The following is a 24,918-nucleotide window of genomic DNA, read 5'->3' on the forward strand; positions in this document are numbered from 1 at the left end:
GTTGTCAGCAGTGCTGCTGCTGAGACATCAGTCATCAGCTCTACACAGTGATAACACGGACACCATGTACACTTGCTGAACACACATGCGTGCAGCACATGCATGGACACATGCATTTACGTGCGCATACTCTACTCACACACTCGGGCACTGCACGCACTTAGTTGCGCCGCCTTCTCGCACACATGCACGCACAAATTGAATGCGTTTTACGCCACTCGTGACCTTTGGGAAACAGTTGGCACGCTGACAGGAGCACACTCAAAACACAGAAAGGAAAGCACTCCTAAACGCAGCAGCTTAGAGTAATCTATAAAGCACCTCCGCACTGTGAAATCATGAGAATAACAATTAACCAGTGCTTTATCTCCCTCAAAACGTGCCACATGTAAATAGAGAGTATACAGTATCTGCACACCGTTCTCAATTCTTCTTACGGTTTTCACTTTTCAAAAGATTTTCAGAAATTCTCAAAAATAAATTCAAAAACAGTGTTAATTGGTTAATTCATAATGTATTGTTAAAGGATCTACACCATGAATTTGAAAAATAAAAATAATATTTAATATCATATTGTTTATGTCCCTCAAACGTTTTTCAAAAGGTTTGAGCCTAAATCAAGCCTCAGATATACTCAGTCCAACTAACTTCTCTCTGGCTTATAAAGCACTTTCACCTGCAATACCACATTGTCCTGTTTGGCACGGAGCGCTATTGAGCCAGTTTGTATGCATGTTATCTCCTGGTTCTGTGTGGAAAAAGTAAAAAAAAAAAATAAGGAACTGAAAACGGGAGGGATTGTACCCTGACGTGACGTCACGTCAGGGTGCAAATCAGTTTGGCCTGTTTTGAGACCAATTTACAGAAAACCCCAGATTTGAGTGTTCAAACTGGGGTATTTTTGGGGATAGAAGAGAGGTAGGGGAGACCAAAAACACACACAAAAGAAGAGAAAGTTAAAATTCATGGTGTAGTCCCTTTAAGTTTGTGTCCAGGGGAGACACCAAAAAATGTCTCTTTTGGGTCTCGAGTTGAAAAAGATTGGGAACCCCTGCTGTAATGATATTGGGAGGGACCTGATCTGTATCCGCCCACCTCTTTGTTCTCATTCATGTACCTGACAAAGACCACAATGGCAGAAATATTGTTCACTTAAATGTCACTTTGGGGGGCATTGAAAACAGTGTGCGAATATCCTATCTTCTTTTCTTGTTTAAATTGCCCCTGTTTAAATACCCCGTTTAATTACATTGGATGTGTGTGTACTCTCGGACATGGTTGGTTGGTTGGTTGTTACCTGCAAGCCGCCGAGCCTGTCCTTTTTTGAACTGTTTTAGAACAAGAGGAGGAGGGCTCTACTCACCCTGCCGTTGCTGACCACTGCCCTCTGTCCAGGACCCAGCTTCAGGATGTCTCTACAGAACAGCTGCTGACTGCTGATAAAATCCACCTCCATCGTGTTGAACTTCTTTTCAAAGGCATCTTGATCCATGCCCTGTATGCGGTTGAACAGCAACGGTTTGTTTAGGAGTGGTATTGCCCACTCACGTCAGAAGACAATATGAAAAATGATATGACAGGCTACCTCAAGGACACCGCTCCCATTCCTGCCTATCCAAAACACAATCTGAGTGACGTATTGACATGAAGTATGATGTATGCCGGGCGAGAAATCCCTCAGTCATTTGCAGGATCATTAAAGCCCTGCGTCAGAGCAATCATTATGGTTCTCAAACATAAATATTTCAGCCGGAGCATCGAGCTGTCAGAAATGCACATACATGAAAATTAAAGATCAATTTGTAATTAATCTAACAAACTTTTAATTAAACCTTGGCCATTTTGTCCATAACAAATCAGGCGTGGGAGTGCAGGAGGTTTGTGGAGGTTATTAGTTTCTCCAGCATTTCTCTCCTCAGGAGAACAGGTGAAATACCAATAATGTCAGCACAACTCTGTCAGCAAGTCTGTCTGGCAGCCAATAATAAACTCACGTCCCCGACTCGGGGTCCCAACTCACACAGCCACCGCCTACCTATCCTTCCACCGCTATTGGAAGCCAAATCTCTCCCATAGTTAAAGTAGAGGGGTAATTGAAGGCTGCTTTGCTGTGGTCATACCACAGGCACGGGGCTATGTGACAGAGTCATTATCCATATTGTAGCTGGTGGCACATTGGCTATTATTTGTCACTAATGAGGGCAGACACGGGGCTTTCTGTTCAGCTGATCAAACCGTGGGACGATGTTTGATATGTGCACCGCTGTGTGGGCTGGTGCCATACGCTGGCACTCGGAGACAGAGTACGTACTGATGAAAAGCACCTGTGGCTGTAGAACTGCCATGAGCAGGACAGTGATGGTCAGGCTCGGTCAGGCACAACTGAATCACACAGCCATGAACAGCAAGCAGCAGCTTGGCTAGTCATCTCTGGGGACCAGGTATCCACCAACACTTTTTTTTAGAATTTAACCCATTAAAACCGGGAACGCATCTGTGTAACCACTTTAACCATTATTTTATACTTTGGCTATTAAACATTGCCTGCCAATAACGCATATATGCGTTCTTTAGAATCCGTCACTTGCCTGCCAATAACGCATATATGCGTTTTTTACATTTTCTTTTTTTAATTTGACCGAAAGACCAAGGAGATATGATTTTTCGAAGATCTAGACTCCTATCCACTTCCTTGTTAACTTAAAACTTAAAAATTCTGTATCTCGGCTCCTGAGTACTTTTTTAATTTAAATGAAAAATCTCTGGCAGAAAACTGCAAAAAATCTGAAATAATTCTGGCAGTCAATTGGTTAAGAAATGCTCTTTTTGAAACATCTTGAAATGTGAGCAAACCTTTTTAACTCAAATCTTGCCAAATGCATATAATGCATATAATAATGGGGGTCCTTGATATGAAAAAGTTTGAGAACCACTAATATAGCAACATAGTTTTTTCACAAAAACAGTTTAGAAGACATTTGTAGAATCCCCAGAAGCAAAGATTTGAGTTACAGAAATGAGTTAAAAATATATTATTCAAAGATTAGCACATATTTTCATGGTTAAAAAAAAAAGATAGCAGATCTACAAGCTCATAGCGAGCACTATGAGTTTGTATATCTGCCATTTTTGAATAGCCAAAGTATAAAATAATGGTTAAAATCGAAAATGACAGATGCTTTCCCGGTCTTAATGGGTTAAAGATTCTGCACAATGTGCCTGCCTTGTGCTGGCCCCCTGACAGATCAAGTGGAACTGACAGTGAGTAGGCTGGCATCCACAAGCTAAGGAGCATCAGGTGTGCGGCTAGGCGACATTCAAGAGAGAATTATACAGTAAGTTGTGCTCATCCATCACCATTTCTTCCCCTGCAAGGGGATTAACCACATGACCTTTAGTGTCCCTATTCTGGGCATGTCATAATAGTCGAACATTTGGCAAAAATAGGCGAATGAATGAATGAATAAAGCTACATTTAGCAACAAATATTAAGGATTGGAAGCCAGGCCAGAACCATAATATTTAGTCATTGTGATCCTGCAATAATGATCATGGAAGAGAGATTTACAAAAACAAGAAATAAGTTGTGGAAAGAGTTCCCTACAATCTTGTTCCCTTTTCTTACCTGGCTGATTGGCAGGAACAGGTCTTTCATCCTGGCTCCTTGTTGGAGGAGCAATATGCTCTCCTCTTTCAGGAGTTTTTGGAGAAACTCTGCAGCAACCTTGTTCTTCTGGGTGAGGAGGGAGGCCCAGACGGCCTTGTAGACCACAGTATTCTCTTCAGTGGGTTTACCGCTGGGGTTATCAATCACCCCCACACGCACTCCAGAGCTGGCCTTCTGCTCACACAGACATGCGTACAAACATGTACAGTATGAATGAGCGTGCGCACGCACGCACGCACGCACGCACGCACACACACACACACACACACACACACACACACACACACACACACACACACACACACACACACACACACACACACACACACACACACACACACACACACACACACACACACACACACACACACACACACACACACACACACACACACACACACACACACACACACACACACACACACTTATTTCCCCAGACTGTACAGTAGGTGTCATAGAGGAAGGGAGCAGAGAGAGTATATTGCCCTAATCTAACAGAAAAGGGCTGTGCTAGTAAGTCCATCTACTCAAAAGTGAGGAATTTTATTTTCCACAACAAAAACAAGATAATAATGCCTATTTGTTAAGTGCACTTCCGATTATTATTGCAACATATTTCTTATTTATATAACACAACCCATTACTTTTCACGTACATCTGTGCAGAACATATTTAAAAAGACGGTGGATATACTGCACGAGGAATGTTTTGAGACTAAATCATTTTACTCTTGTATTCGTTTTGAAAATGGTTCTGGCATTTACCCATAATCGTCCTGAAAAATCCTCTTTTTTGATGACTTTCGGTTACCAAACATTGCAATGTGCTTCATTTACATGATGGATGTTTTGCTGAGAAAAGTGCCACCACATTTGTGGGCCAAGACGGGCCAAAGTAGAAAGTGTCCCTGATGAATTCTACACGTTTTGTTCCTTCCAGGATTCATGACGACTACAGCCTACATTTAACGCAGCAGCCAGTATGCAATGCATCGGTATGAGAGTCAGGTGACAAAATTAAAGTAAATCATTTATGAAATCAACATCAATGCTACTGCACAGTAATACAGTATGTGTTAATTTAAGCGTTAATTTAACTTTAAGAGAGTACATTTTGAACCAAATGAACCCTTACAGGTCCTTTTGGTTCCATTTGTTCTCCGAGTTAAAAATAATACTGAGGATTTGACTGTGCATTGATGTGCAAACAACTGCAAATCAGTGAATGTGTATGAAGTTAAGAATCAATGAACAGAAAGCATCTCACCACATGTTTCAGGGCATTGAGAAACAGCCTTCTTCCTGACTCCTTCTCAAAATCGCCAACTATCCACGTGGTCACACCACACATGCCATCCTCATCTGAAGCAGAAGAGAAAAGATACCATTGAAATAAATATTATATGGCATGTCACATCTTATATCTATCATGTTCAAATACCATTTGGATAGCTGTGAGGAGAATGTGCTCTGTGACTACATAATCAATAAGCATGTCAATCCAACCTCGCATTTAGGTGTAGCCCTAAAGGCAAGAGTGTTTCATACAATTTACCCTTTCAATCTTGATCCTAATGCTTAGCTTGCTTTTAGTGTTGCTAATCCTTTAAAAGGGTCTTCACGCTAGCTATACACCGACAGTGAGATGAGATGGCAGCAATCAAGTAAATGAAATACAGTGTGTGTGTGTGTGTGTGTGTGTGTGTGTGTGTGTGTGTGTGTGTGTGTGTGTGTGTGTGTGTGTGTGTGTGTGTGTGTGTGTGTGTGTGTGTGTGTGCGCGCACACGCACGTCCACAAGTAAGGCAGATAGAGAGAAAGATGGGGCAAGAGTGAGAGAGAAGAACAGTGAGAAACTGAGAGATCCCAGGCAGACAGCTATTAGCTGAGAATTGTGATACCCATCATGGCTTTATTTCCTCAGTCAGTCAGTAAGGCAGACAACCCATAAGGCAGTCAGTCAGGTACTGTAGTGAGCGAGACACAGTAAATGGTCATTCAGACTGCTGCATTTTTTTAGTAGACCTACAAAAGCTACACCATCCCTTAAAAATGTGGACCAGTGGCTTCTTTCAAAACAGGCCTGAAAATCTGTTTACCAGGAGACCACAAGTGGAGGTAAACTCAGAAAGGAGGTGACATTCACTGCCGTAATGTTTCACCTTTTTCCCTTAGTACAGTGTTTTGTATTTGTTGATGATATGTATTTTTGTTTTATTATTTGTATGCTATGTTGATGAAGTGAATACATGGGACCCAGGACTTTGTTGCGTTATCCTTTTAGCCTAAATGTCTGACTACCTCATGCTGTTTACATTTCTGATTAATAAAGTATTCAATCAATCAAATAAAATAAAAACTCAACACTTGCATGACACATTGAGGACTTGTAGGTTGGTTCATTTCGTATAATTAATGTGCTTAAAATGGTTTCATCTTGACGCAGATCTTTGGTCTGACTCTGAACTACTGTATGCTCAGTCAGTTAAGGGCACTGCAGTATGAGAGACAATCAGTCATTCAGTAAGGTACTCAGTCAGTCGGTCAGTCAGTCAGTCAGTCAGTCAGTCAGGTACTGTAGTAAGAGAGACAATCAGTCATTCAGTAAGGTACACAATCAGTCAGTCAGTTACTGCAGTAAGTGAGATAATTAGTCATTCAGTGAGGCAGGCTAGCATAGCTACACTCCAGTCTTGGGCTGTGAAGTGCTGGCTCTGATGACAGACCATTGGCCTAAAGCCAATCAGCAAACCCAGCAATTATCTTGCTGGACGCACAGCCTGTCTCTGCGTCCAAAGGGCAATTTCACACTTTCACAGATCCGCTTCAATATAGCAGTGTATAATTAATTTGTGTTTAGACACTATTTGCTTTTGTGATGTTTGACAAGCAAATGGTTAGGCACTTCAGCTTGGTTATAAATGCTCAAAACAAATTATCTAACACATTTGACCATAATTATAACAGTGGTATTATTTAGTGAGAATTTATCTAATATGTTGACCAGCAAGCATTGCATTAAATGATAAGTGACCTCTCTCACCATTCTTTGTAAAGTACTTCATTCTCTTAGCCACCACAGATGTCTTGTCCCTGGAGTCCAGGAATGAAAACATAGTTGTGTCCTCCCAATCATCTACAACTACAAAGGAAAAGGAAATCTGTTCAGAAGGTAAAATCACTTGGAAAGGCTGAAGTATTAGGGAAATTAAGCCATTAAGACGGGGAACGCATTCATGTCGTTTTAGATTTCTTTGGCATTTCTTTTGGCACATTTTCAAGATTTTTTGAAAAATAGCAGATCTACAAGCTCATATGAGCTTGTATATCTGCTATTTTTCGAAAAATCTTGAAAATGTGTGCAAATCTTTAAATATATATATTTTTTTAAAGCAAACATTTGTAACTCAAATCTTTGCTTCTGGGGGAGGAATAATGTTTAGATGTGGTTCCGCGGCCAAATACATAATTTTGGGGGTCTTTGACATGAAAAGGTTTGAGCACCAATGATATATATAGTGACATACGATTTTTTTTTCAAAAAACTGTTAGGATTTAGAAGACATTTGTAGATGCGTCCCCGGATTGAATGGATCAAAGTCTGGAGCTTAAATGTATGAAGCAGGATTTAAGAGTACGTGGAGAAGATGTGAAGTCCAGGTATTTTCTGTCAGTGCTGAGAATGCGAGGGTTGATCCTGGGCACTACATTCGGCTGGTCCATCAGGTGGTCCACTACATCAATGCCCTCAGTCAATTGACCCTTGGTACGAGAGAATAGTCACATGATTGTTAATGTTACCATACATAACACTGTACTATATAAGGCCATTATGAATGATCATCAATAGTGTAGCCATTTCTTTACTTTGTATTCATCCAGGTATAGCGTTCACAATGTTATGGTAGCTGTCGGGTGGAAACCTCATATGTCCAAAACTAAATCTGATTCAAATTAAAAAATAACTGACTCAAAACGTATCACATTGGAATGCTTTTTGAGCTTGTAGATCTGCTATGTTTTGCTACTTTTGTGTGACACTGTAGTATGACTAAGTAGGGCATTGATTTACAAAAAAACATAAAAAGTTGAAATATGGAGATAAGACGTTCCTGCCCGACAGCAACGTTATGCTAGACACATCAATAAATTACATTTTTACTGTAGAGCTCTGGATCTTTATGTACATCCAAGCACATCATCAATCCAAGCTACACATTGTCATAAGTCCACAAAATTAATTTACGGTAATTAGATACGAGAAGGTTAACCACATGAACCCTTGCGTCTGTATTCTGGGCATGTCATGACAGAGGAACCTTCGCCGAAATGATATGGAGTAGAAAGACAAAATCATAGAGCCCTGGAGGATTCAGGTTGATAGGTTTACTGTAAGTGGTTAAGCCCTATTTATGTATTTATTTTTATCAAGAATCGAGTGTTTCTGTAAACACGTGCAGCATCCTACCATGAATACAGCTCTCTGGAAGACGTTGGTGGCATCCATGATGCGCTGCAGCAAGATGGTCTCCAGCTCATCAGGGTCCGTCTCATCGGGGCTGAGAGGGACCCCGTTGAACAGAGCGAGAGGAAGGGATCCCAGCCCAGTCTTCTTGTGGAACTGGGCACCTGTCTAAGAGCAGGCAGATAGGGTCAATGACTTACATTCATAGCCATTTCTTTTTCATCTTAACCCATTCAATCCGGGAACGCATCTGTGTCATTTTTTGATTTCTTTGGCTACTTGAAAATAGCAGATATACAAGCTCCTTGTAGATCTGCTATTTGAAAAATTGTGAAAATGTGTGCAAATCTTTGAATATAAATATTTTTTCTAAAGATAATTATTTTTAACTCAAATCTTTACCTCTGTGGATTCTACAAATGTCTTCTAAATCCTAACAGTTTTATTTATTCATTTATTTTACTTATGTTGCTATAATAATAATAATAATATCACTTTTTTCGTGTCAAGGAACACCCAAAATGACATGTATTAGGCCGCGAACCCCCATCTGAAAATATTTTGTTCCAGGGACCCCCATGCAGAAGCAAAGATTTGAGTTAAAATGTATATATATATATTCAAAGATTTGCACACATTTTTCAAGATAAAAAAAAAAGAAAAGAAATTGCAGATCTACATACTGTAGAGCGGCACTCGTGCCGTGCTATGAACTTGTATATCTGCTATTCTTTGAATAGCCAAAGAAATCTTAAAATGACACACATGTGTTCCCGGTCTTAATGGGTTAAAAACCAAATGAGATTCTAAGGACATACATTAGGGCATCAAATCAAGAGGGAAAAGAAAAAAGAACACATTTTCATTTCCTTACTTTTCTTTTGTCGTCATACTCGGAATCGACTCCAAGAATCCGCTCAGCGTTGGCTTTGGGGAATTTTCTCTTCAGGTAAGAAGAGACAGTATCGACAGACAGCGTCTCTCCTACGTCTACTTTGCTGTACATCTGCAAGAGCGTGAAAAGGCAGACCAGAGTTGACCATCATTCATCTTTACAATCCTGCCACTGCTTATAACCTCCACCTCAGCTGATGCCGGAGGTGAAATCTTCTCCCTCGTCTAGTCCAATAATGTCTCAGGCAGTCGAGCAAAATAAGTGTCCAACAAATGAATGACTTCAGAAGCCTAATGAAATGTGAAATTGCGCGCATTGCACTGAGAATTGATTTTTTTTAAATCTTTAACTTTACTCTCCCCATTTAGTCATCATGCCAAATTCCAATAGCCATGTGTATAGTGTATAGTCCCTGTCACTGCCAATCCCTACTGTTGAACTGGGAAGGGTGTGGACAACCACATGTCTCCTCCAATACACATGAGAGTCACCAGGCGCCTCTTTTCACCTGACAGTGAGGAGTTTCACCCAGAGGGCATGAACACGTGTAGAGTAGAGGAACACGATAACGCTACGATAACAGACCACCCTGTAGGAGTCACTATAGTTCAGTGCAGACAAGAGAACCAATTCGGAGGCACCGTGGATGAATTGAACTCCATTGTCCACGGCGGTGGGCGGGAACTTTACCGCTGCGCCACCCGGATGCTAGCAGTAGTACTTACGGAAACCATAGAGATCAGAGCCTGGGATAGATCATACTCTTCTGCAATGTAATTCAGCAGCCGGTAAAAGGCAACCCCAGCATCAGAGAAGCCATCAATCTCCTCTTCCATGTTGACAACAAACACAAATCCAATTCTAAAAGAAGTGAGAGAATACAGGTATTCAATTTGCCGGTGACGTGAGAGTCACCATCTGGTGAAGATGGTGAGTGCAAAGAATGCAGGGTAAACATATGTACAACCTTGCTGAGCCAGGACATACTGTACCTAAGAGGAATCTTATGCTTGTAGAAAAGCTCTGCAAGTTTCACCAGCTCAATGCTGTCTTCTTGAACTGGATCAAGGAACAGTACCTGACACATACACACACACACACACACAATTTTATATTGGTATATATAAAATGTACCCAGCGTTGTCTGGGTTATATATGCACAAAGCAATATGTTTGAATGGTTATATAGTCAATTTTAATAAACATTTTTATTGATCCTTAGCAAATGAAATATCACGCATGTATGTGAAGGAAGCAGTACAGCTTACACCTGTGGTTAGTGAAGCCAGTGGAGTCCGTGGTGCCAAGAAGCACACCCCAATGACGGAGTGACATCAAACTGTGTCTCTCCCTCTCTCTGTATCTCTGTCTGTGTATGGTGTGGTGTGGTGTGGTGTGCATGCACGCGGGTTATGTTGTCATGTTTAGTGTATTGTTGTTAATCAGACTTCAACTGAGCGGCATCGCTCTCATGCACGTGCACATGAATGCACGACATAGGTGCGCGGTCTCTCTGATTCTATCTCCCTCTGTCTGTGTCCGGTGCACTGCGTGGGGTATGTTGTCACGTTTAGTGGTGTTAATCAGACATATACTTTAACTGAATGGCATCTCCCATGCATGTGTACTGTAAATCTCTCTCTCTCTCTCTCTCTCTCTCTCTCTGTATCTGTCTATCGCACACACACGTGTGGTGTTGTCCTAATAATGCAGATTTACACTGGGATCTCTGTATAGGGCAGGGCATGCAACGTCAGACACAGCAGAAACCGTTGCCTGGCTATACGACCACTTGGGTCCGTTGGAGCCCCTGGCCAAGCTGGATGAACTGCAAAGGATTCTAACCCCTAGTCTCCGCAGTGGTGGCAAGGAGGTGGCAACTCAGATTTACTGTATAGTTTGGTTCAAGGACATAAACAGGACAAGGACAGCACAATGTTCCCCTTTTCCCATTTAATGGTTCCTCCACCTCGACCACCTCTCTTCATGACCATGGCTACATCAGGAAAACCTGGGACTCACCAAGTTGAAGAAGTTCCGCCGGATCTGCCGGATGACTCCAGGAAAGGTGGCTCTGAGAAGCTCCTGTACTCCTGATGGCCAGCTGCGGTACATGGGGTCACTCTCGATGTCATTCACCCACTAGAAAACACATAAGATGATAAGAAGGCAGGTGTTCCCTTTATTTTCTACATACTCCTTATCTATGTGTAACAGTTAGTCACTAAAGGGATCCAGAAACAACAGCAACTTTCATTTCTGCATCCAACATCTGAGTCATGCCTTCAAGATGTTTACTCAGCCTGAAGCAGAATGACAATTTTGGTGTCTTTCACCGCAGTATTATCATTTTGTATGACAAAACTTTACAGGGAACTTTAAAATTTTAACTTTACAGGGGGTGGTCAAAAACAAAGGAAACACCTGAAATAATACTTAATGGTAGCTCAACTGCATTTTTTGACATTCTTTCAATCTGCTCACTTCCTCCAAGACTCAACGCAAATTACGTAAAATGTAATCATGCTAAGTGATGACCTGGGCCCTTGATCTCTATGTTGGTGGTGTTCCCTTCATTTTCACAATACTCCTTAGTTATGTGTAACAGTTAGTCACTAAAAGGGATCCAGAAACAACCGTCTCATTTCTGCATCCAACATCTGAGTTGTGCCTTCACGATGTTCAAAATGGTAAATGGAGCAGCTTTACAATGTGCATTACATTCACACACACATTTATACATACACCGACGGCAGAGGAACCCATGCAAGGCACCAACCTCCTCATCGGAAGCAATTAGGGGTTCAGTGTCTTGCTGAAAGACACTTCAACACCAACTCTGGGGAGCCCTAACCTGACTCCGCCAGATGGGGCGGTATTGAGTTCACAATACAGTTCACAAGTTCACAATACAGCCTCCATCTGGGATCGCTCAGAGATTAGCGTTTAAACTGCCCGTGCCCAGTCGAATCAATCAGCGGCATCTATGGGCGGGATCTTGGCGAGAATGTGTGTGATGCCATTGAGAAGAGCCTGTTGCATCATAGTTCTTTAGTATACAAAAGAACAGCTACTATACGTCATGTAGACACGTCAATATGATTGGTTGGAGTTAGCACACCCAGACGGTGATAGACAGACGGTTAGCTTGAAAAAAGGGTCCCTTCAGCGGTTGGGCTACCGAGATACCAGATGGAAGTAGGTTGTGAAACAAGTGTGAAGCAAGGTTCTTCCATCTGGCGGAGTCAGGTTAGGGGAGCCCGGGATCGAACTGGGAACCTTCCGGTTCCCAAGCGGCCGCTCCACCTCCTGAGCCACAACCTCACTTTGTTCTGCGTTACATCATTGTGAACAGCAATGTGCTGGGAGTGATGTTAACATGTCAGAGCAACTTGTCTACATGAGAGAAAACAGCTTGGCAAGCACCAAGCTTCACCTGTGAGAGATACGTAGGGAAGGAAGCTTCTGTAGCTAGTAAATAATCCTTTAACTGCCAAACTGGCAAAAACTGCTAATTCACTTTCAAAAGCCTTGAAACCTAGATATCCCAACACTCACTTACTCTTACTCTCTCTCTCTCACTCACTCACTCTCTGTCTCTCACTCACACAAAGGGAAGACACAGGTTGAAATGATAGGCAGGTAAACTAAGTTGAATGAGTACATTGTTCAAGACTTAAAATGTCACGTTCATTTGTTTAGGCATTTCTACCCTCGACCATTTGAATATTAAAATGGCCAGAGGGGTCTGAATGAAAGTTTGCAAGTTTTTAATTTGATAGCTTTCCTTGGCTGCCTTCCCAGTTTATAATTGAGTTTTTTTTGGCAGACTCGGGACTGTTGCCATAGTGGAATGACTGATCCACTAATCCACACCCTCATGCCAGTGCTCAACACAAAGCACCTGCAATGCTGATCTGCGCCAGCAGAATACTGCAGCCCCTCTGCCGGATAGCACTTGGCACAGTCTCTCACCATTATGGCTGGATCTCTGATATCTAAGGCATAGCTATCCTCCACAAAGTTCACGGGTAGCCTGAGGAGCTTGCCCTGGTTTTCTCCTTTTATCCCAAGGTTGTGAAGACCCTCCAGGATCCTGGCCTCTCCTCTGATGATGTCCAAAACGCTGACAAACAAGAAACCAATAAAACACAGGTCAGTTTCCATCCATACTAGTGGGACAGTGGCTGTCTGTTGTGGTCGACTCTCTAATACTGGTGTGTGTGTGTGTGTGTGACAGGATCAGTGAACCCTGGGCAGCTTTGAGGCAGCCCAGGGAGAGAGAGAGCAGGCAGACTACTGCTGCCTACTCTGCCAGGCTCTTACCTGAAGGGGTTGTGAACGTCCAGATCAATGTGCAGTCCGTTAATGAAGAGCCCTCCATCACCTGGGTGGATCCCTATGGTCTCGCTCAGTCTCTGGAAGAACAAACTCGGTGACGTTAGTCCAAGTAGAGCCCGAACGATGCCAGATGTTTGGGTCCGATGCCAATGCCGATTTTGGAGAGTCCCACACCACCAATAACCAAAGCTTTGACAGATATTTTGTCAAACAGTTCAAAATGTTCTAATAATCAATTTGAAAAACGTAGAATTGAAACCCTCTGGCGTCTTTGTTTTCAGATGCATATGTTGGTCATGGGTGATATGGTAGTAAAGTTTCTATTTGAGAACATTTCACTGATAAACAAAAAATATTAATACATTTTTTTTACACATAAAATGAACTTGTGAGTGTGTAGATCTGCTATTTTTTTTACAGACATGACCAAATTGACGCAAGGTTTAAAGTGTCAAAGAATCGGGACACATCGGCAGCATAATTTGCCAATACCAATGTCTGGTCTGGCTCTAGTCCAAAGCGAATCACAAAACCCTAGAATGAGTTTTCCTTCACAGTGTGTCATCTAAAATTGAGAAACTAGCATGAGCACACACCACTGCTAATGAAAAAGTAATACTAAATAGACATGATTGGGATTACACAGACTACAAAACTGTAAGTAAACAGTAAATAGTCTACATCCTTATAGAGCTTTTAGATACAATGTACATTCAACTATTCACACATCAACAGAGGAGGCAATGACGCAAGGTACTGTACCACACTCATCAGGAGCAGTTCAGTGTCTTGCTCAAGAAGTACACTTCGACACAAAGCCTTACTTACATACAGTAATTAAGTAATTTATGACAAAAGTTACACACTAATCGTCTGACATGACACCCATGCAATAATAGCTTAAGATGTTATTATAATGTACAAAGTACAACACAATCTCAGGGGATGATGCGTACGATATCACACCTTCTGGTTCTCCTCAATTTCTTTTCTCATTTCATGCTTTATGGCCACTCTTGTCAGGGATCTGTGGGAACAGTAAAACATGAAGAGTCACCATCAGCTTTTTCCCCCCCAACATCCCTGGCCAGCAGTAAAAGCCCCAGTTTTAATCTCCAAAAACTGTGGCCCCTCAGATGGCACGTCTGCAGCTGACTCCCTGTAAACATTCACTCCAAGTCTTTACTCAGCACTTTTTGGTTGTTCTTCATAAGAGCTACAGTATCTGGGCCGGGGAACACTCAAACATCAGAAAAGCTGATTCAATCTACGTACTGAAAGAGGTTTTTAGCATGGAGCCAACACAGCCGAAAAATTATTCCTACAGTGTTTTTTTGTAAGAAATATGTGTCATATCCATTTTGACAAGAGGACATATTGTTTGGACTGAGACATTCTGAGAAAATAAAACAATTGTGGAAAACGAAAAAGCATGGAAGATTAGTTTTTATAACTAGACTTATGTCTGATGATTTGAAATAAACAGAACTTGTCTTCAAGACATACTGTAACTTACCTGGCTTTGCTTGGAAAGTTCTGACTAAGGTCTTGCATGAGCTTCAGAGCATCAAACTTTGGCACAGACATGATTCTAGCAGCTGCCTGGAAACTAAGATCTGAGGGTAAAACAATAATATACATTTTCATGTATGCCAGGAAATGCACAAAGTAGCTGCTTAAACAAAGAGATCCAAACAAGAAAACCCAAGAGAGAGATTACATTTGCTTTGATATAACAACATGCTGGGTAGGCAGTGTTAAACTGCCTTATCTATTTTTGTCCACATTCAACTTTGCATACATAACATAAAAATGGGTTAACTTTTTTTTACTATAATATAAAGCTGGAGGAGATCAATACCTTGCATCTCCCAGACTTTAAGAGGGGCCATGTCATTGGTGCTCTCCAGGAGATGCTTGTGAAATTCCCCAAGCTGCTCCTGCAGTTCGGGGTGAGATTTCCTTAGGAATGGAAAGAGGAACAGAAGAAATTATAACAATACAATTGCAATAACCATCTACATATAAGGACACTACTAAAGCATGTACAGTATACAGTAGCTACACACAGTATAATCCTCAGTGTTAGTTAATTAATTTGTAACTCTGATGTAGCCAAATGGACCCATGCTTACTGGTTCCATTTGTCTCAGAGTTAAATGAACAATGAGGATTTTACTGTGTAGTAATTACACACTAAATAATAGGAGACACTGAACACACTAAAGCTTACTGTAAATGCTTACTTTAACGTTCCAAAAAGGAATCCTTGGACATCTTCATTATTATCATCTTCACTGTTGTTGGCAGAATCTATAGAACAAGGTTTTCATTTCAATTTCTATAATAATGTGAAGATACAGAACAGGATGTGTAATTAGTAACAAACAGACCTTTTACTTTGGTGTCATCCACAGCTTTGTACTCTGTGCTTTTTATAGCCAACTCAACGCTATATCCAGACAAGAGCATCTTGTGTGGCTTTGGATCCTGTAGCAGAAGAAGCAACAGTATGTTTTTCAAGGTAATCTGTATAGTTTTTACATTTTTCAGTTTAATCAAATAATCTCAAAGCGCGTAAAATACACGCACGCACGCACACACACACACACACACACACACACACACACACACACACACACACACACACACACACACACACACACACACACACACACACACACACACACACACACACACACACACACACACACACACACACACACACACACACACACACACACACACACACACACCAAGTAGTTTGGATAGCAGTTGCCCAGAACCGCTGATCCGACCGATACTGTATGTCCATATATAGGCATATATAGATATCCAGTTGTCCATAACCGCTAAAGCTATGATTTTTGCTCTGGCAGATGCGTCTGCTTTCCATGCTAGGTTTGCTTAACCACTACTTAAGCCCTATTTTATACTTATCTAGCTTATCTACATGCTCACAACACAAGTGCGGTTTTAGATCTGCTATTATTCATATTTTAGAAAATCTGTGGGGGAAAATTTGCAAAAATCTGATCAATTAACAATGATAAACATAATAAATAATAAATGTAATTCCTAATTTTACCACAACATATTATTGAGGGACGGCAGTGGCTCAGAAGGTAGAGTGGCCGTCAGGGAACTGAATGTCCCCGGTTCAATCCCCAGCTCCGTGGACTAGGCATTGAACCCCTACCTGCTCTCAAGGAGCAGCCTGATGCCTTACATTGGTGCCTCTGCTGTCTATGTGTGAATGTGTGTGTGAATGTAGCACAAAATCAATTTTACGATTCTCTTGTTTGTTCTAAATGGGCTGGCCCCCTCCTATATCACCGACCTTTTAACCCCTCCTTCTACCTCCAGGTCGCTCAGGTCGGCTGACTTGGGGATCCTGGCTGTCCAGCAATCCAAACTTACACATTTGCTGTCACATCCCTATACTGTGGAACGGCATTCACCTCCCTAACAGATCTGCACCCAATATTTAATATTTACTACTTAAACCCAATTTCCTTCGTTGACCGGGGTTCCCCCAGGGGTCTATATTTGGTCGCCTCCTATTTTCCCTCTACACCACATCTTGGAATGTTCGGCCATTATGACATGGCCAGAATAGGGATTTGTATTGTTGTTTGTTTCGATTTTAACTGTTTATTTGTGCCTTTTAACTGTAAAGGTTGTTACACACCGGGCGATTTTTTCGTGCGAATAATGTTTTTTTTTTTAAAAACCTTATAAAATGGCTCCGTACATGGAGCGAAAAAGCGAAAAAGCGAAGCGAAAAAGCGTCTTTTAATTATTCGGAACAAGTCCGAATTTTGCGTATATTCGCTATATTCGCCGGTATGTAAGGACCTTTAGTCTGTGTTTATGTCTGTGGTTCTTGTATTTGTGATTTTAGCAGCCTCCTATTGTCTGTACTGCACATTGTTGAAACAAGTTGTTTTTAAATGTGCTTTATACCTGTAAATACATTTGACTTGATTTGACATTTTAAAGTGCTTTGGATAAAAGGAAACGCAGACTATTTGAGGAGATAGCAATATAAACAAATGCTAAATGAAACAAAATGCATTTGACAAACACGTTGCCCACATTCAACCTTGACGACGCCAATGTCAAATTCTTATTCAAAGCATTTCCTCCATGTTTCATGGACACAATCAGAGGCCTTTCACACCTACTGTACAAGCTTCCTTTCTTTGAAGTACACATCTAAGAGCATGTTACTTCTGCAAACTGTTTAAAGGCATCTGTTAGACCGTCGCTGACTTTCACACAGCAATGTGTTTCGTTCTCTTCAACATTGGCTATTAATGCAATCCATTTGTTTTTCAATCGCTTGAACGACCTCTGCTTTTGTCTGTGTTGCACTAAGGATGGTAATGGCCCCCTTGCAACATTTCCATCTTTCTAAGTAATGCTTAAAGTTGCTACTGTGACACCGAAAATACCAAACTCATATTAATGTGTATTTCCATCAACTTTAACCTACAGCAATAATTGATGATGGTAAATCCCAATGTACATGCCAAATCTCTGCAAATATCTTGTCGTGCAAATAAATGTCTTCCAAGTCCTTGCAATTACAGTACGGTACAGGGGAATTAATGAGCAGAGAAGAACATTCTGACATACAGGATACAGTATGTGCCATTTGCTATGTAAATAATAGCACCCTGTCAAAACATACAATTTCTGTGTGAACACCCAATAGGGGGACTGTAGGGGACTTCACCTTATGTAATGAGAGGTTGACAAAACCATGTTACTTATACAATTCACAGGCACCGGTAGCTAAGTGGTTAGCACTGTTGCCTCACAGCAAGAATAGAGCACAGAAGACTGACATAATGTACGCATCCTACCGGTGTCACGTTTTTTTTCTCCCCATAGAATTCCCATAGACGTGTTTAATATCGCATCATATAAGGACTGTGTTCCAAAAATAAACAAATGAGCACGGCGGTTTGACTCATATGGATATGAGGCATCAACTGACGGCGAGAAAACACAAACGTTACCGCCAAATTAATACAATTTTCGCCAGAAACAGACCTGTATCATATATGAGTGACTGACTATCGAAAACGATACAGAGCCACCTCCCTGACAATAGTGCCGGGGAAATGTGTTAATTTTTGGACCACAATTCTTATGAGAGACGATTCTAAGACGACCCAATGTTATTCTCCATAGAGAAATTACTTCCCTGACCCAGGGGATAAACGAGTGACGTCAGGACTTTGGTACTCTATTGCCTGTGTTTGAACCCTACTGAGGCTTTCTATGTGAGGTTTGCATGTTCTCCCCATGTTCATATGGGTTTCTGTTAGGGGACATACTCTTGCCACTGCACTAGCCTTAGAGCTGGAGCTGGTCCCAAGACTCTGCTGCGTAGCTACCCACTACTTCTAAAAGCTAGATTGGGTTAAATGCAGAGGACCAATTTCCCCACGGGAATCAATAAAGTATAACTTCACTTTAGCTTATTTGAATTCGGCTCTAAAATCATGGCTACTCACCGCTACATAGTGACGCAGTACATATGTGAGTATGCCCTCTTCAGCCTTTTCAGACAGAACCTTATGAAAGGAGTTGAACTTTTTCGTTCCAATTTCAGCATAGAGGATCACGGCTGGCACATCTGTCTTGTTGAGCCCTGGGTACCTGTGATCATTCTTGTACAGATACGGCTTTGGCCTGCAAATATTTGAAGTGCCTGGTTAAAGGACAAACTTGACAATGACAAAGACAAACTTATTTGTATGAACATGACATGTGTGTGTCGGTTGCTGAAATCGTATTAATTAGAGCATTAGTTTCTCAAAGTGGGGTGGAGCTTGTAGATCTGCTATTTTTGAAAATATTTTTGAGATCCGCAGCCAAATACATATCATTTTGGGGGTCCTTGACAAAAAGTTTGAGAACCACTGAATTAGAGCACTATTGAAAATGTAAATGTTTCATCTTTCTTCCTTTTTTTTTTGTTCAGCTGATTAAAGTTGACGGTGTCATATTGGGTTACCTGCCTGCAGCTGCCTTCAGGAGCTTCTTAATGTCCTTGGTACTACAGCTGTGTTGACCATGAACAGAGACAAAGGCAGGGCAACCCTCAGGCGGTGGTTCATCACTGGCTATCTGGTAACAGGGAAAAAAAACAATAGCACATCGCTCAATGGCCCGGGCCTGGCACTAATCCCAACCTTGTTTCAGGTTTGATTCCCACTGGGTTAACCATATTAAAAACATATAATAACTTTAATAATAATAACTTTATTTGTATAGCAGCACCTTTCATACAAAAATGGAACACAAAGTGCTTCACATTAAGATAATAAATAGTAGAATGCCAGAAAAAACGGAATTGTCAAACAGAAACATAACTAAACAGTGTAGTTAAACTAAAGAGCAAGTCAAGTTAATCAAAGTAGAAATAGCAATACATATGTGATGCTGTAGTACTGTAAGGTGGTTTGAATAAATAATGTCACATACAGCGTGTCAGCAATTCTTGCCTTGTTTTTGATCATTACAACACCTGCAGGGCTGTAGACAGGATTTGAGAATTACTGACTTCCCAGTACATGCATTTTGAAAAGAAAATAAAGAATATTTTTGCAATAAAATAGGTTTATACAACCTAAGACACATGGTTGGTGACACCTAAGACTTCTACTTCTCTTCCCAGTGCTCGTGGCATATTTGTTGAAAAACCCTCCCTTGCTCTTTAACAGGCACTTGCACACATAGACATGAAAGGGGGCTCGAGCCCCTGCCCTTTTACCCGTCTGTAAAAGTGTCCTCTCCAGAGACCATGGATGCAGCATTTACTATGGTGAAAAAACGCGCAAATGCCCTAAGAGAATTTCCCCTTTCTTACTCTCCTGAACTTGAATGCAGCATTTTATGTTGAAAGAATTGCCCGCTAATTGAGCATGGTGTCGCTCACAGAATTATAGCTGATCTACAAGCTCACAACGCGTCGCAGTCAATGTACCTCGATGATCAGGGCAACGAGGTTGTGTCCCACTGTTGTAGAGTAATACATGCAGAAAGGCTCCTATAGATCATCAGTGACAGTAACTTTTGTATGAATATTGTTCATGTTTGTGGAGTTATTTTTTCAGTATAATCCTAGATTCCTAGTGTTAATTTAAAACGAGATATTCCTCTAAATCTGTGTAGAAATGTAAAAAATAGAATCTGGCCGGCATTAGGTGCCCTTTTGAAATTTGCACGTCCCTGATCTTTAAATACCCCACTGAACACTAAGCTGAATTGCTGACAATCTGAATGCATGTGAAAAATAATAACCAATTCAGTTGCTGAAAACATACAGTATAAACGACTTACCTCTTCCACTGTTATGTGAAAAGTCTGTGGTATGTGTGAAGTTTTATGACAAAGGATTGGAATCGTTGTGAAGGTGCCACAGGGGTAAAGCAGGATTGTTTTAAGCCATTAAGACCGGGAACGCATCCGTGTCATTTTTAGATTTCTTGGCTATTCATTTCTGATTTCTGGCTATTCAAAAATAGCAGATATACAAGCTCATAGCGTGGCACAGAGTGTTGTGAGCTTGTAGATCTGCTATTTTTTTTTTTCTCGTGAAGATTTGTGCAGATCTTTGAATATATATTTTTTAAAGCATTTGTCAAATATCTTGTTCCAGGGAAGATCCAGCAAAGATTTGAGTTACAAATGTGTCACGATTCTACAAGCTCATAGCGCAGATCTACAAGCTCATAGCGCATAGCGTGGCACTCGGTGCCACGGTATGCGCTATGAGCTTGTAGATCTGCCATTTTTTAATAGTCAAAGAAATCTAAAATGACAGAGATGCGTTCCCGGATTGAATGGGTTAAAACTCAACGGCTTGTTATTATATTTCCCTTTGTTTATTGAGGCTGCGTATAGCACAATGCAGCTTGTGCGTATGTATTACCAAATGTATTACCGTTATGATTCATACTTTGTGACAGACACACGCGCGAACACGCACGAACACACACACACACACACACACACACACACACACACACACACACACACACACACACACACACACACACACACACACACACACACACACACACACACACACACACACACGTGTGATAACAAACCTGCTGGGATGCAAAGACAGCTGGTGAGTAGGACCGCAAGGACAAAGCAAATCTGAGCAGATTGACCTGCAGGTCTGTGAGGAATTGCCCAGCCTTTTTGAGGATCAGGTTGTAGTAGGAACGCACAGACTCTGAGAAGAAAACAAATCTGAAGCTGTGACACTGTGAAGCATTATAGTAGCAAAATACTGTATACTGTACTGTTCCCTACTGTAAACAGATTTAAAATAGACCAACTGCACCAGTGATTCCTAAACATAGGGCTGTAAGTGACCCATTTTGGGTTTCAAACGCTTTTTTGTGTTTTTTTCACCTTTCCTACAATATCAAAAAATGTCCAAAAATGTTTAACAAATTTTCAAAAATAAGTCAAAACAAATCCAGACATTTTTGAAAACTTTTAAAATTGCCGATCTACAAGCACATCGCGTTGTCGCAGATATTTTTGAGTGTATAGTTGTAAAGACCAATTTTCTCTTTTTGGTCTCAAGGCGAAAAGGTTTGGAAACGTCTGTACTACTACTGCATAAACCAACATTGAAATTAATGACTTGTTTACCAATCCAACATACCTCCATTTTTGTAGACAGTGAGCTCTTTCACAGTGTCAACAAACTGCCAGAATCTGTCATTCCCGTCTTCTCCAATAAACTCGCTGCACACAAAGAGATTGAAATCAAACCATCAAAAGAAGAACACAGGAATAGAGTACCAGCACAGATTCTGCACAGGCCCATGGCATGTGTGCCCATAATGGTTGTGAATTAAGTTACAGTATGTGATGGTGTGTTGGAACCATTTGATTTGATTTTAATATACAGTATGTTGTATTTAATTAATAGTTTTTTTTTTAATTGACAGATTTCATGATGATTTACTTTTGACAGGTGTAAAGGTAATGTTTCATAAAATGAAACATGAGGTACTGTGGTAAATGTTTATTTCCCTGGCTTATTGAGGAAGTATTTTTGTATTGTGGAGGGTTAACGGTATAGCCAGTGACCTCCCGTTCACTTCATTTGGGCTTTTTCACATTGTTTCAGTCTTGCCATTAAATATGAATAAAGTAACTGCTGTGGCATTTTACATAGTAAGGGGGAAAAAGCGAGGAGTATGCAGATTCCAATTTTTTTTTGTAAAAGATGCTTGGCACAGACAATTTAATACAAGAAAAATACCTGCTTCAGTATATTCACCAAACTGATTAAGACATAGTAATGGTAATTTGATAATTTGAGCCAGCATAGCTATGTTGCCTGAAATATTATGAAAGGATCAGGAAAAAAAAGGTTCAAAAGTGGCTACTGGAATTTCATGCATTTAATAAAAGACTTGTCCGCATGTTTATTGACCACCAGAAAACATGTATGCTAGTAGGCCTTCCGCTGGTTTAATATAATAATAAGTAAGTAAGCCTTCTCAAGCCATATGACCCATAGGGCATAAGCCTATCTCCTGTTTCTGTAGCATGAGGCAGCTTGATGTACATGTACACCCCCTGGACATGACGCTAGTATGTCGCGGGGACTTACCCCCAATCGAACCCTTGATGCTGAGTGCCAAGCAGGGAGACACTGGGTCCCATTTTTAGAGTATGACCCGGCCAGGGATCAAACCATGACCTCTCAGTCTCTGGGCGGACACTCTAACCACAAGGCCATTGAGCTGGTCTACTGCTGGTTTGGGTGTTTTAAAATACCACTGCTAGGATCAACATAGGCATTGTGAGAATTACAAGAAAACATTTGATAAAAAATCCTGGTTGAATCTCACACTTTGGTTTGAGTGTCAGCCAGGTACATAGTGTGGCGGTTAATGCAACAAATAAGGATGCCAAACCGCCGTAAAACCTCACAGAAGAAGAAGCAGGTACACCAGTATTTTGTAACGTGTGTGTGTGTGTGTGTGTGTGTGTGTGTGTGTGTGTGTGTGTGTGTGTGTGTGTGTGTGTGTGTGTGTGTGTGTGTGTGAGAGCATCCAGTGACTCAGTGAGAATGCTATACCTTGTCTCTAGGAGGAAAGGCGTCATGGTCCATTTGGCCTTTAGGCTGGCAGTGACGCCTTTGGATGCAGACAGAACATGATGGATGTTCACCAGTAGCAGCAACAGCAGAACAGCTTTCCTCATCATCATGTCATGTGCAGGGCCAACACAACCTCAGGTAGTAGCATGCACCTACCAAAGGAAATAAACACGTAAGCATGTCAGCAGTAGTATAAATGCCCTTAACCATTTGAACCCCTTATTGAGTCCTTCAGGGCTCAATACAGTGTCTTTTCTGTTTTCTGTTATTGTGGAGAAAGCTTTCGCTGAAAATAGCAGATAGACAAGCTCTGAGCTTGTCGATCTGCTATTTTCAACGAAAGCTTTCCCCAGAATCACCACAATGCTGGGGTCTAAGTAGTGGTTAAAACACTCAGCTCTGCAGTCTGCACACTACGTCGTAAGGCAAAAATAGCCGATTTACAAGCTTGCATCGTGATGTGACGCAATGTGCTGTGAGCTTGTAGATCTGGTATTGTTGACATGACATGCCCAAAATAGGGATGCCCGGGGTTCAAGTGAGAAGCGCCGTTGCCACGTAGGTCTAACTATATAACACTCACTGGTGTAAAACGTAGCCTATATACAGTAGGCTATGGCTGTAGTCCACACAACAATAGAAAAGGCTATAACTGTTGGAAAACAGAGCACATACAACTATATGTCTGTTTTATGAGTGTAGCAGTGTGTGTGGAAATATAGTCGACTGTGTGTGTGGCAGACAGCGGGACAGCACTTATATTAAGATGGTAAAGGTACGCAGCTTTGAATAAAATGATACAGCTCAAATACACACGTACTGTACACGTTTGCAGTGCTTCCGTAAAACGGTCAATCAGAATAAAGTGGCTGATCATACATACAAGTCTCTCTCTCTCTCACCCCTGTTATTGCTCGCTGCTTCCATACAAAGCGCTTCGGTCACTGTTGCCAGATTCTGTGAGAGAGATAAGCAACCAAGTCTACGAAAACAAGCCCAAAAGAAGCAATTGGGCCACATGAGCACTTTAAACCTTATGCATCGGCTATTTGAAAATAGCCGATCGACAAGCTCACAACACGATTTGCTATTTTCAAAAACTCTTGCAATAAAATGTGGAATAGTTGGAATATATTCTAAGTCTCTAACAACACAAATGCTCCCTGTACCAACATATGTTCACGAAAATATTTGAGAACCAATGGTTTAAAAAACATATTTTAAAAAATGGAAGCAAACCTAATTAAGCAAGTACACTTTATTTTAGAAACAAGCCCAAAAAACTGCAACCCGCAACAACCAATTTTGACAAGCAACTTTACAGAAAAACAAGCCCCAAGTCGCTTATAACAAGCGGACATGGCAACATTGACTTCGGGTCTTTTTTTACACACACA

The 24,918-nt window shown here is 41.2% G+C and overlaps 1 protein-coding gene across 5 annotated transcripts in view; it reads right to left on the reverse strand.

Moving 5' to 3' along the window:
• The window catches only part of uggt2 (UDP-glucose glycoprotein glucosyltransferase 2), a 52,020-nt gene extending 27,558 nt beyond the window's left edge, over positions 1–24,462 (reverse strand). For 3 of the 5 annotated variants that reach the window (XM_084084817.1, XM_084084814.1, XM_084084818.1), the window contains exons 1-23: positions 24,424–24,462; positions 23,501–23,673; positions 22,070–22,152; positions 21,498–21,628; positions 19,397–19,509; positions 18,894–19,071; positions 15,759–15,855; positions 15,612–15,678; positions 15,227–15,327; positions 14,882–14,981; positions 14,332–14,392; positions 13,351–13,442; positions 13,000–13,150; positions 11,047–11,166; positions 10,017–10,102; positions 9,750–9,885; positions 9,004–9,135; positions 8,133–8,297; positions 7,303–7,426; positions 6,708–6,806; positions 4,934–5,028; positions 3,626–3,841; positions 1,364–1,495 (exon numbers count right to left, since the gene is read on the reverse strand). In XM_084084817.1, coding sequence (XP_083940943.1) covers positions 1,364–1,495; positions 3,626–3,841; positions 4,934–5,028; positions 6,708–6,806; positions 7,303–7,426; positions 8,133–8,297; positions 9,004–9,135; positions 9,750–9,885; positions 10,017–10,102; positions 11,047–11,166; positions 13,000–13,150; positions 13,351–13,442; positions 14,332–14,392; positions 14,882–14,981; positions 15,227–15,327; positions 15,612–15,678; positions 15,759–15,855; positions 18,894–19,071; positions 19,397–19,509; positions 21,498–21,628; positions 22,070–22,152; positions 23,501–23,631 — 2,610 coding nt within the window. In that variant the 5' untranslated portion in view covers positions 23,632–23,673; positions 24,424–24,462. Of the gene's footprint in view, positions 1–1,363; positions 1,496–3,625; positions 3,842–4,933; positions 5,029–6,707; positions 6,807–7,302; positions 7,427–8,132; positions 8,298–9,003; positions 9,136–9,749; positions 9,886–10,016; positions 10,103–11,046; positions 11,167–12,999; positions 13,151–13,350; positions 13,443–14,331; positions 14,393–14,881; positions 14,982–15,226; positions 15,328–15,611; positions 15,679–15,758; positions 15,856–18,893; positions 19,072–19,396; positions 19,510–21,497; positions 21,629–22,069; positions 22,153–23,500; positions 23,674–24,341 lie in introns of all 5 variants that reach the window. The other 2 variants (XM_084084816.1, XM_084084815.1) reach the window with 2 other exon arrangements.
• Between the last annotated feature and the right edge of the window lie 456 nt (positions 24,463–24,918).

This window comes from Gymnoscopelus microlampas (genome assembly GCF_963454915.1).
Source record: "Gymnoscopelus microlampas genome assembly, chromosome: 17".
In the NCBI taxonomy this organism is placed as follows: domain Eukaryota; kingdom Metazoa; phylum Chordata; class Actinopteri; order Myctophiformes; family Myctophidae; genus Gymnoscopelus; species Gymnoscopelus microlampas.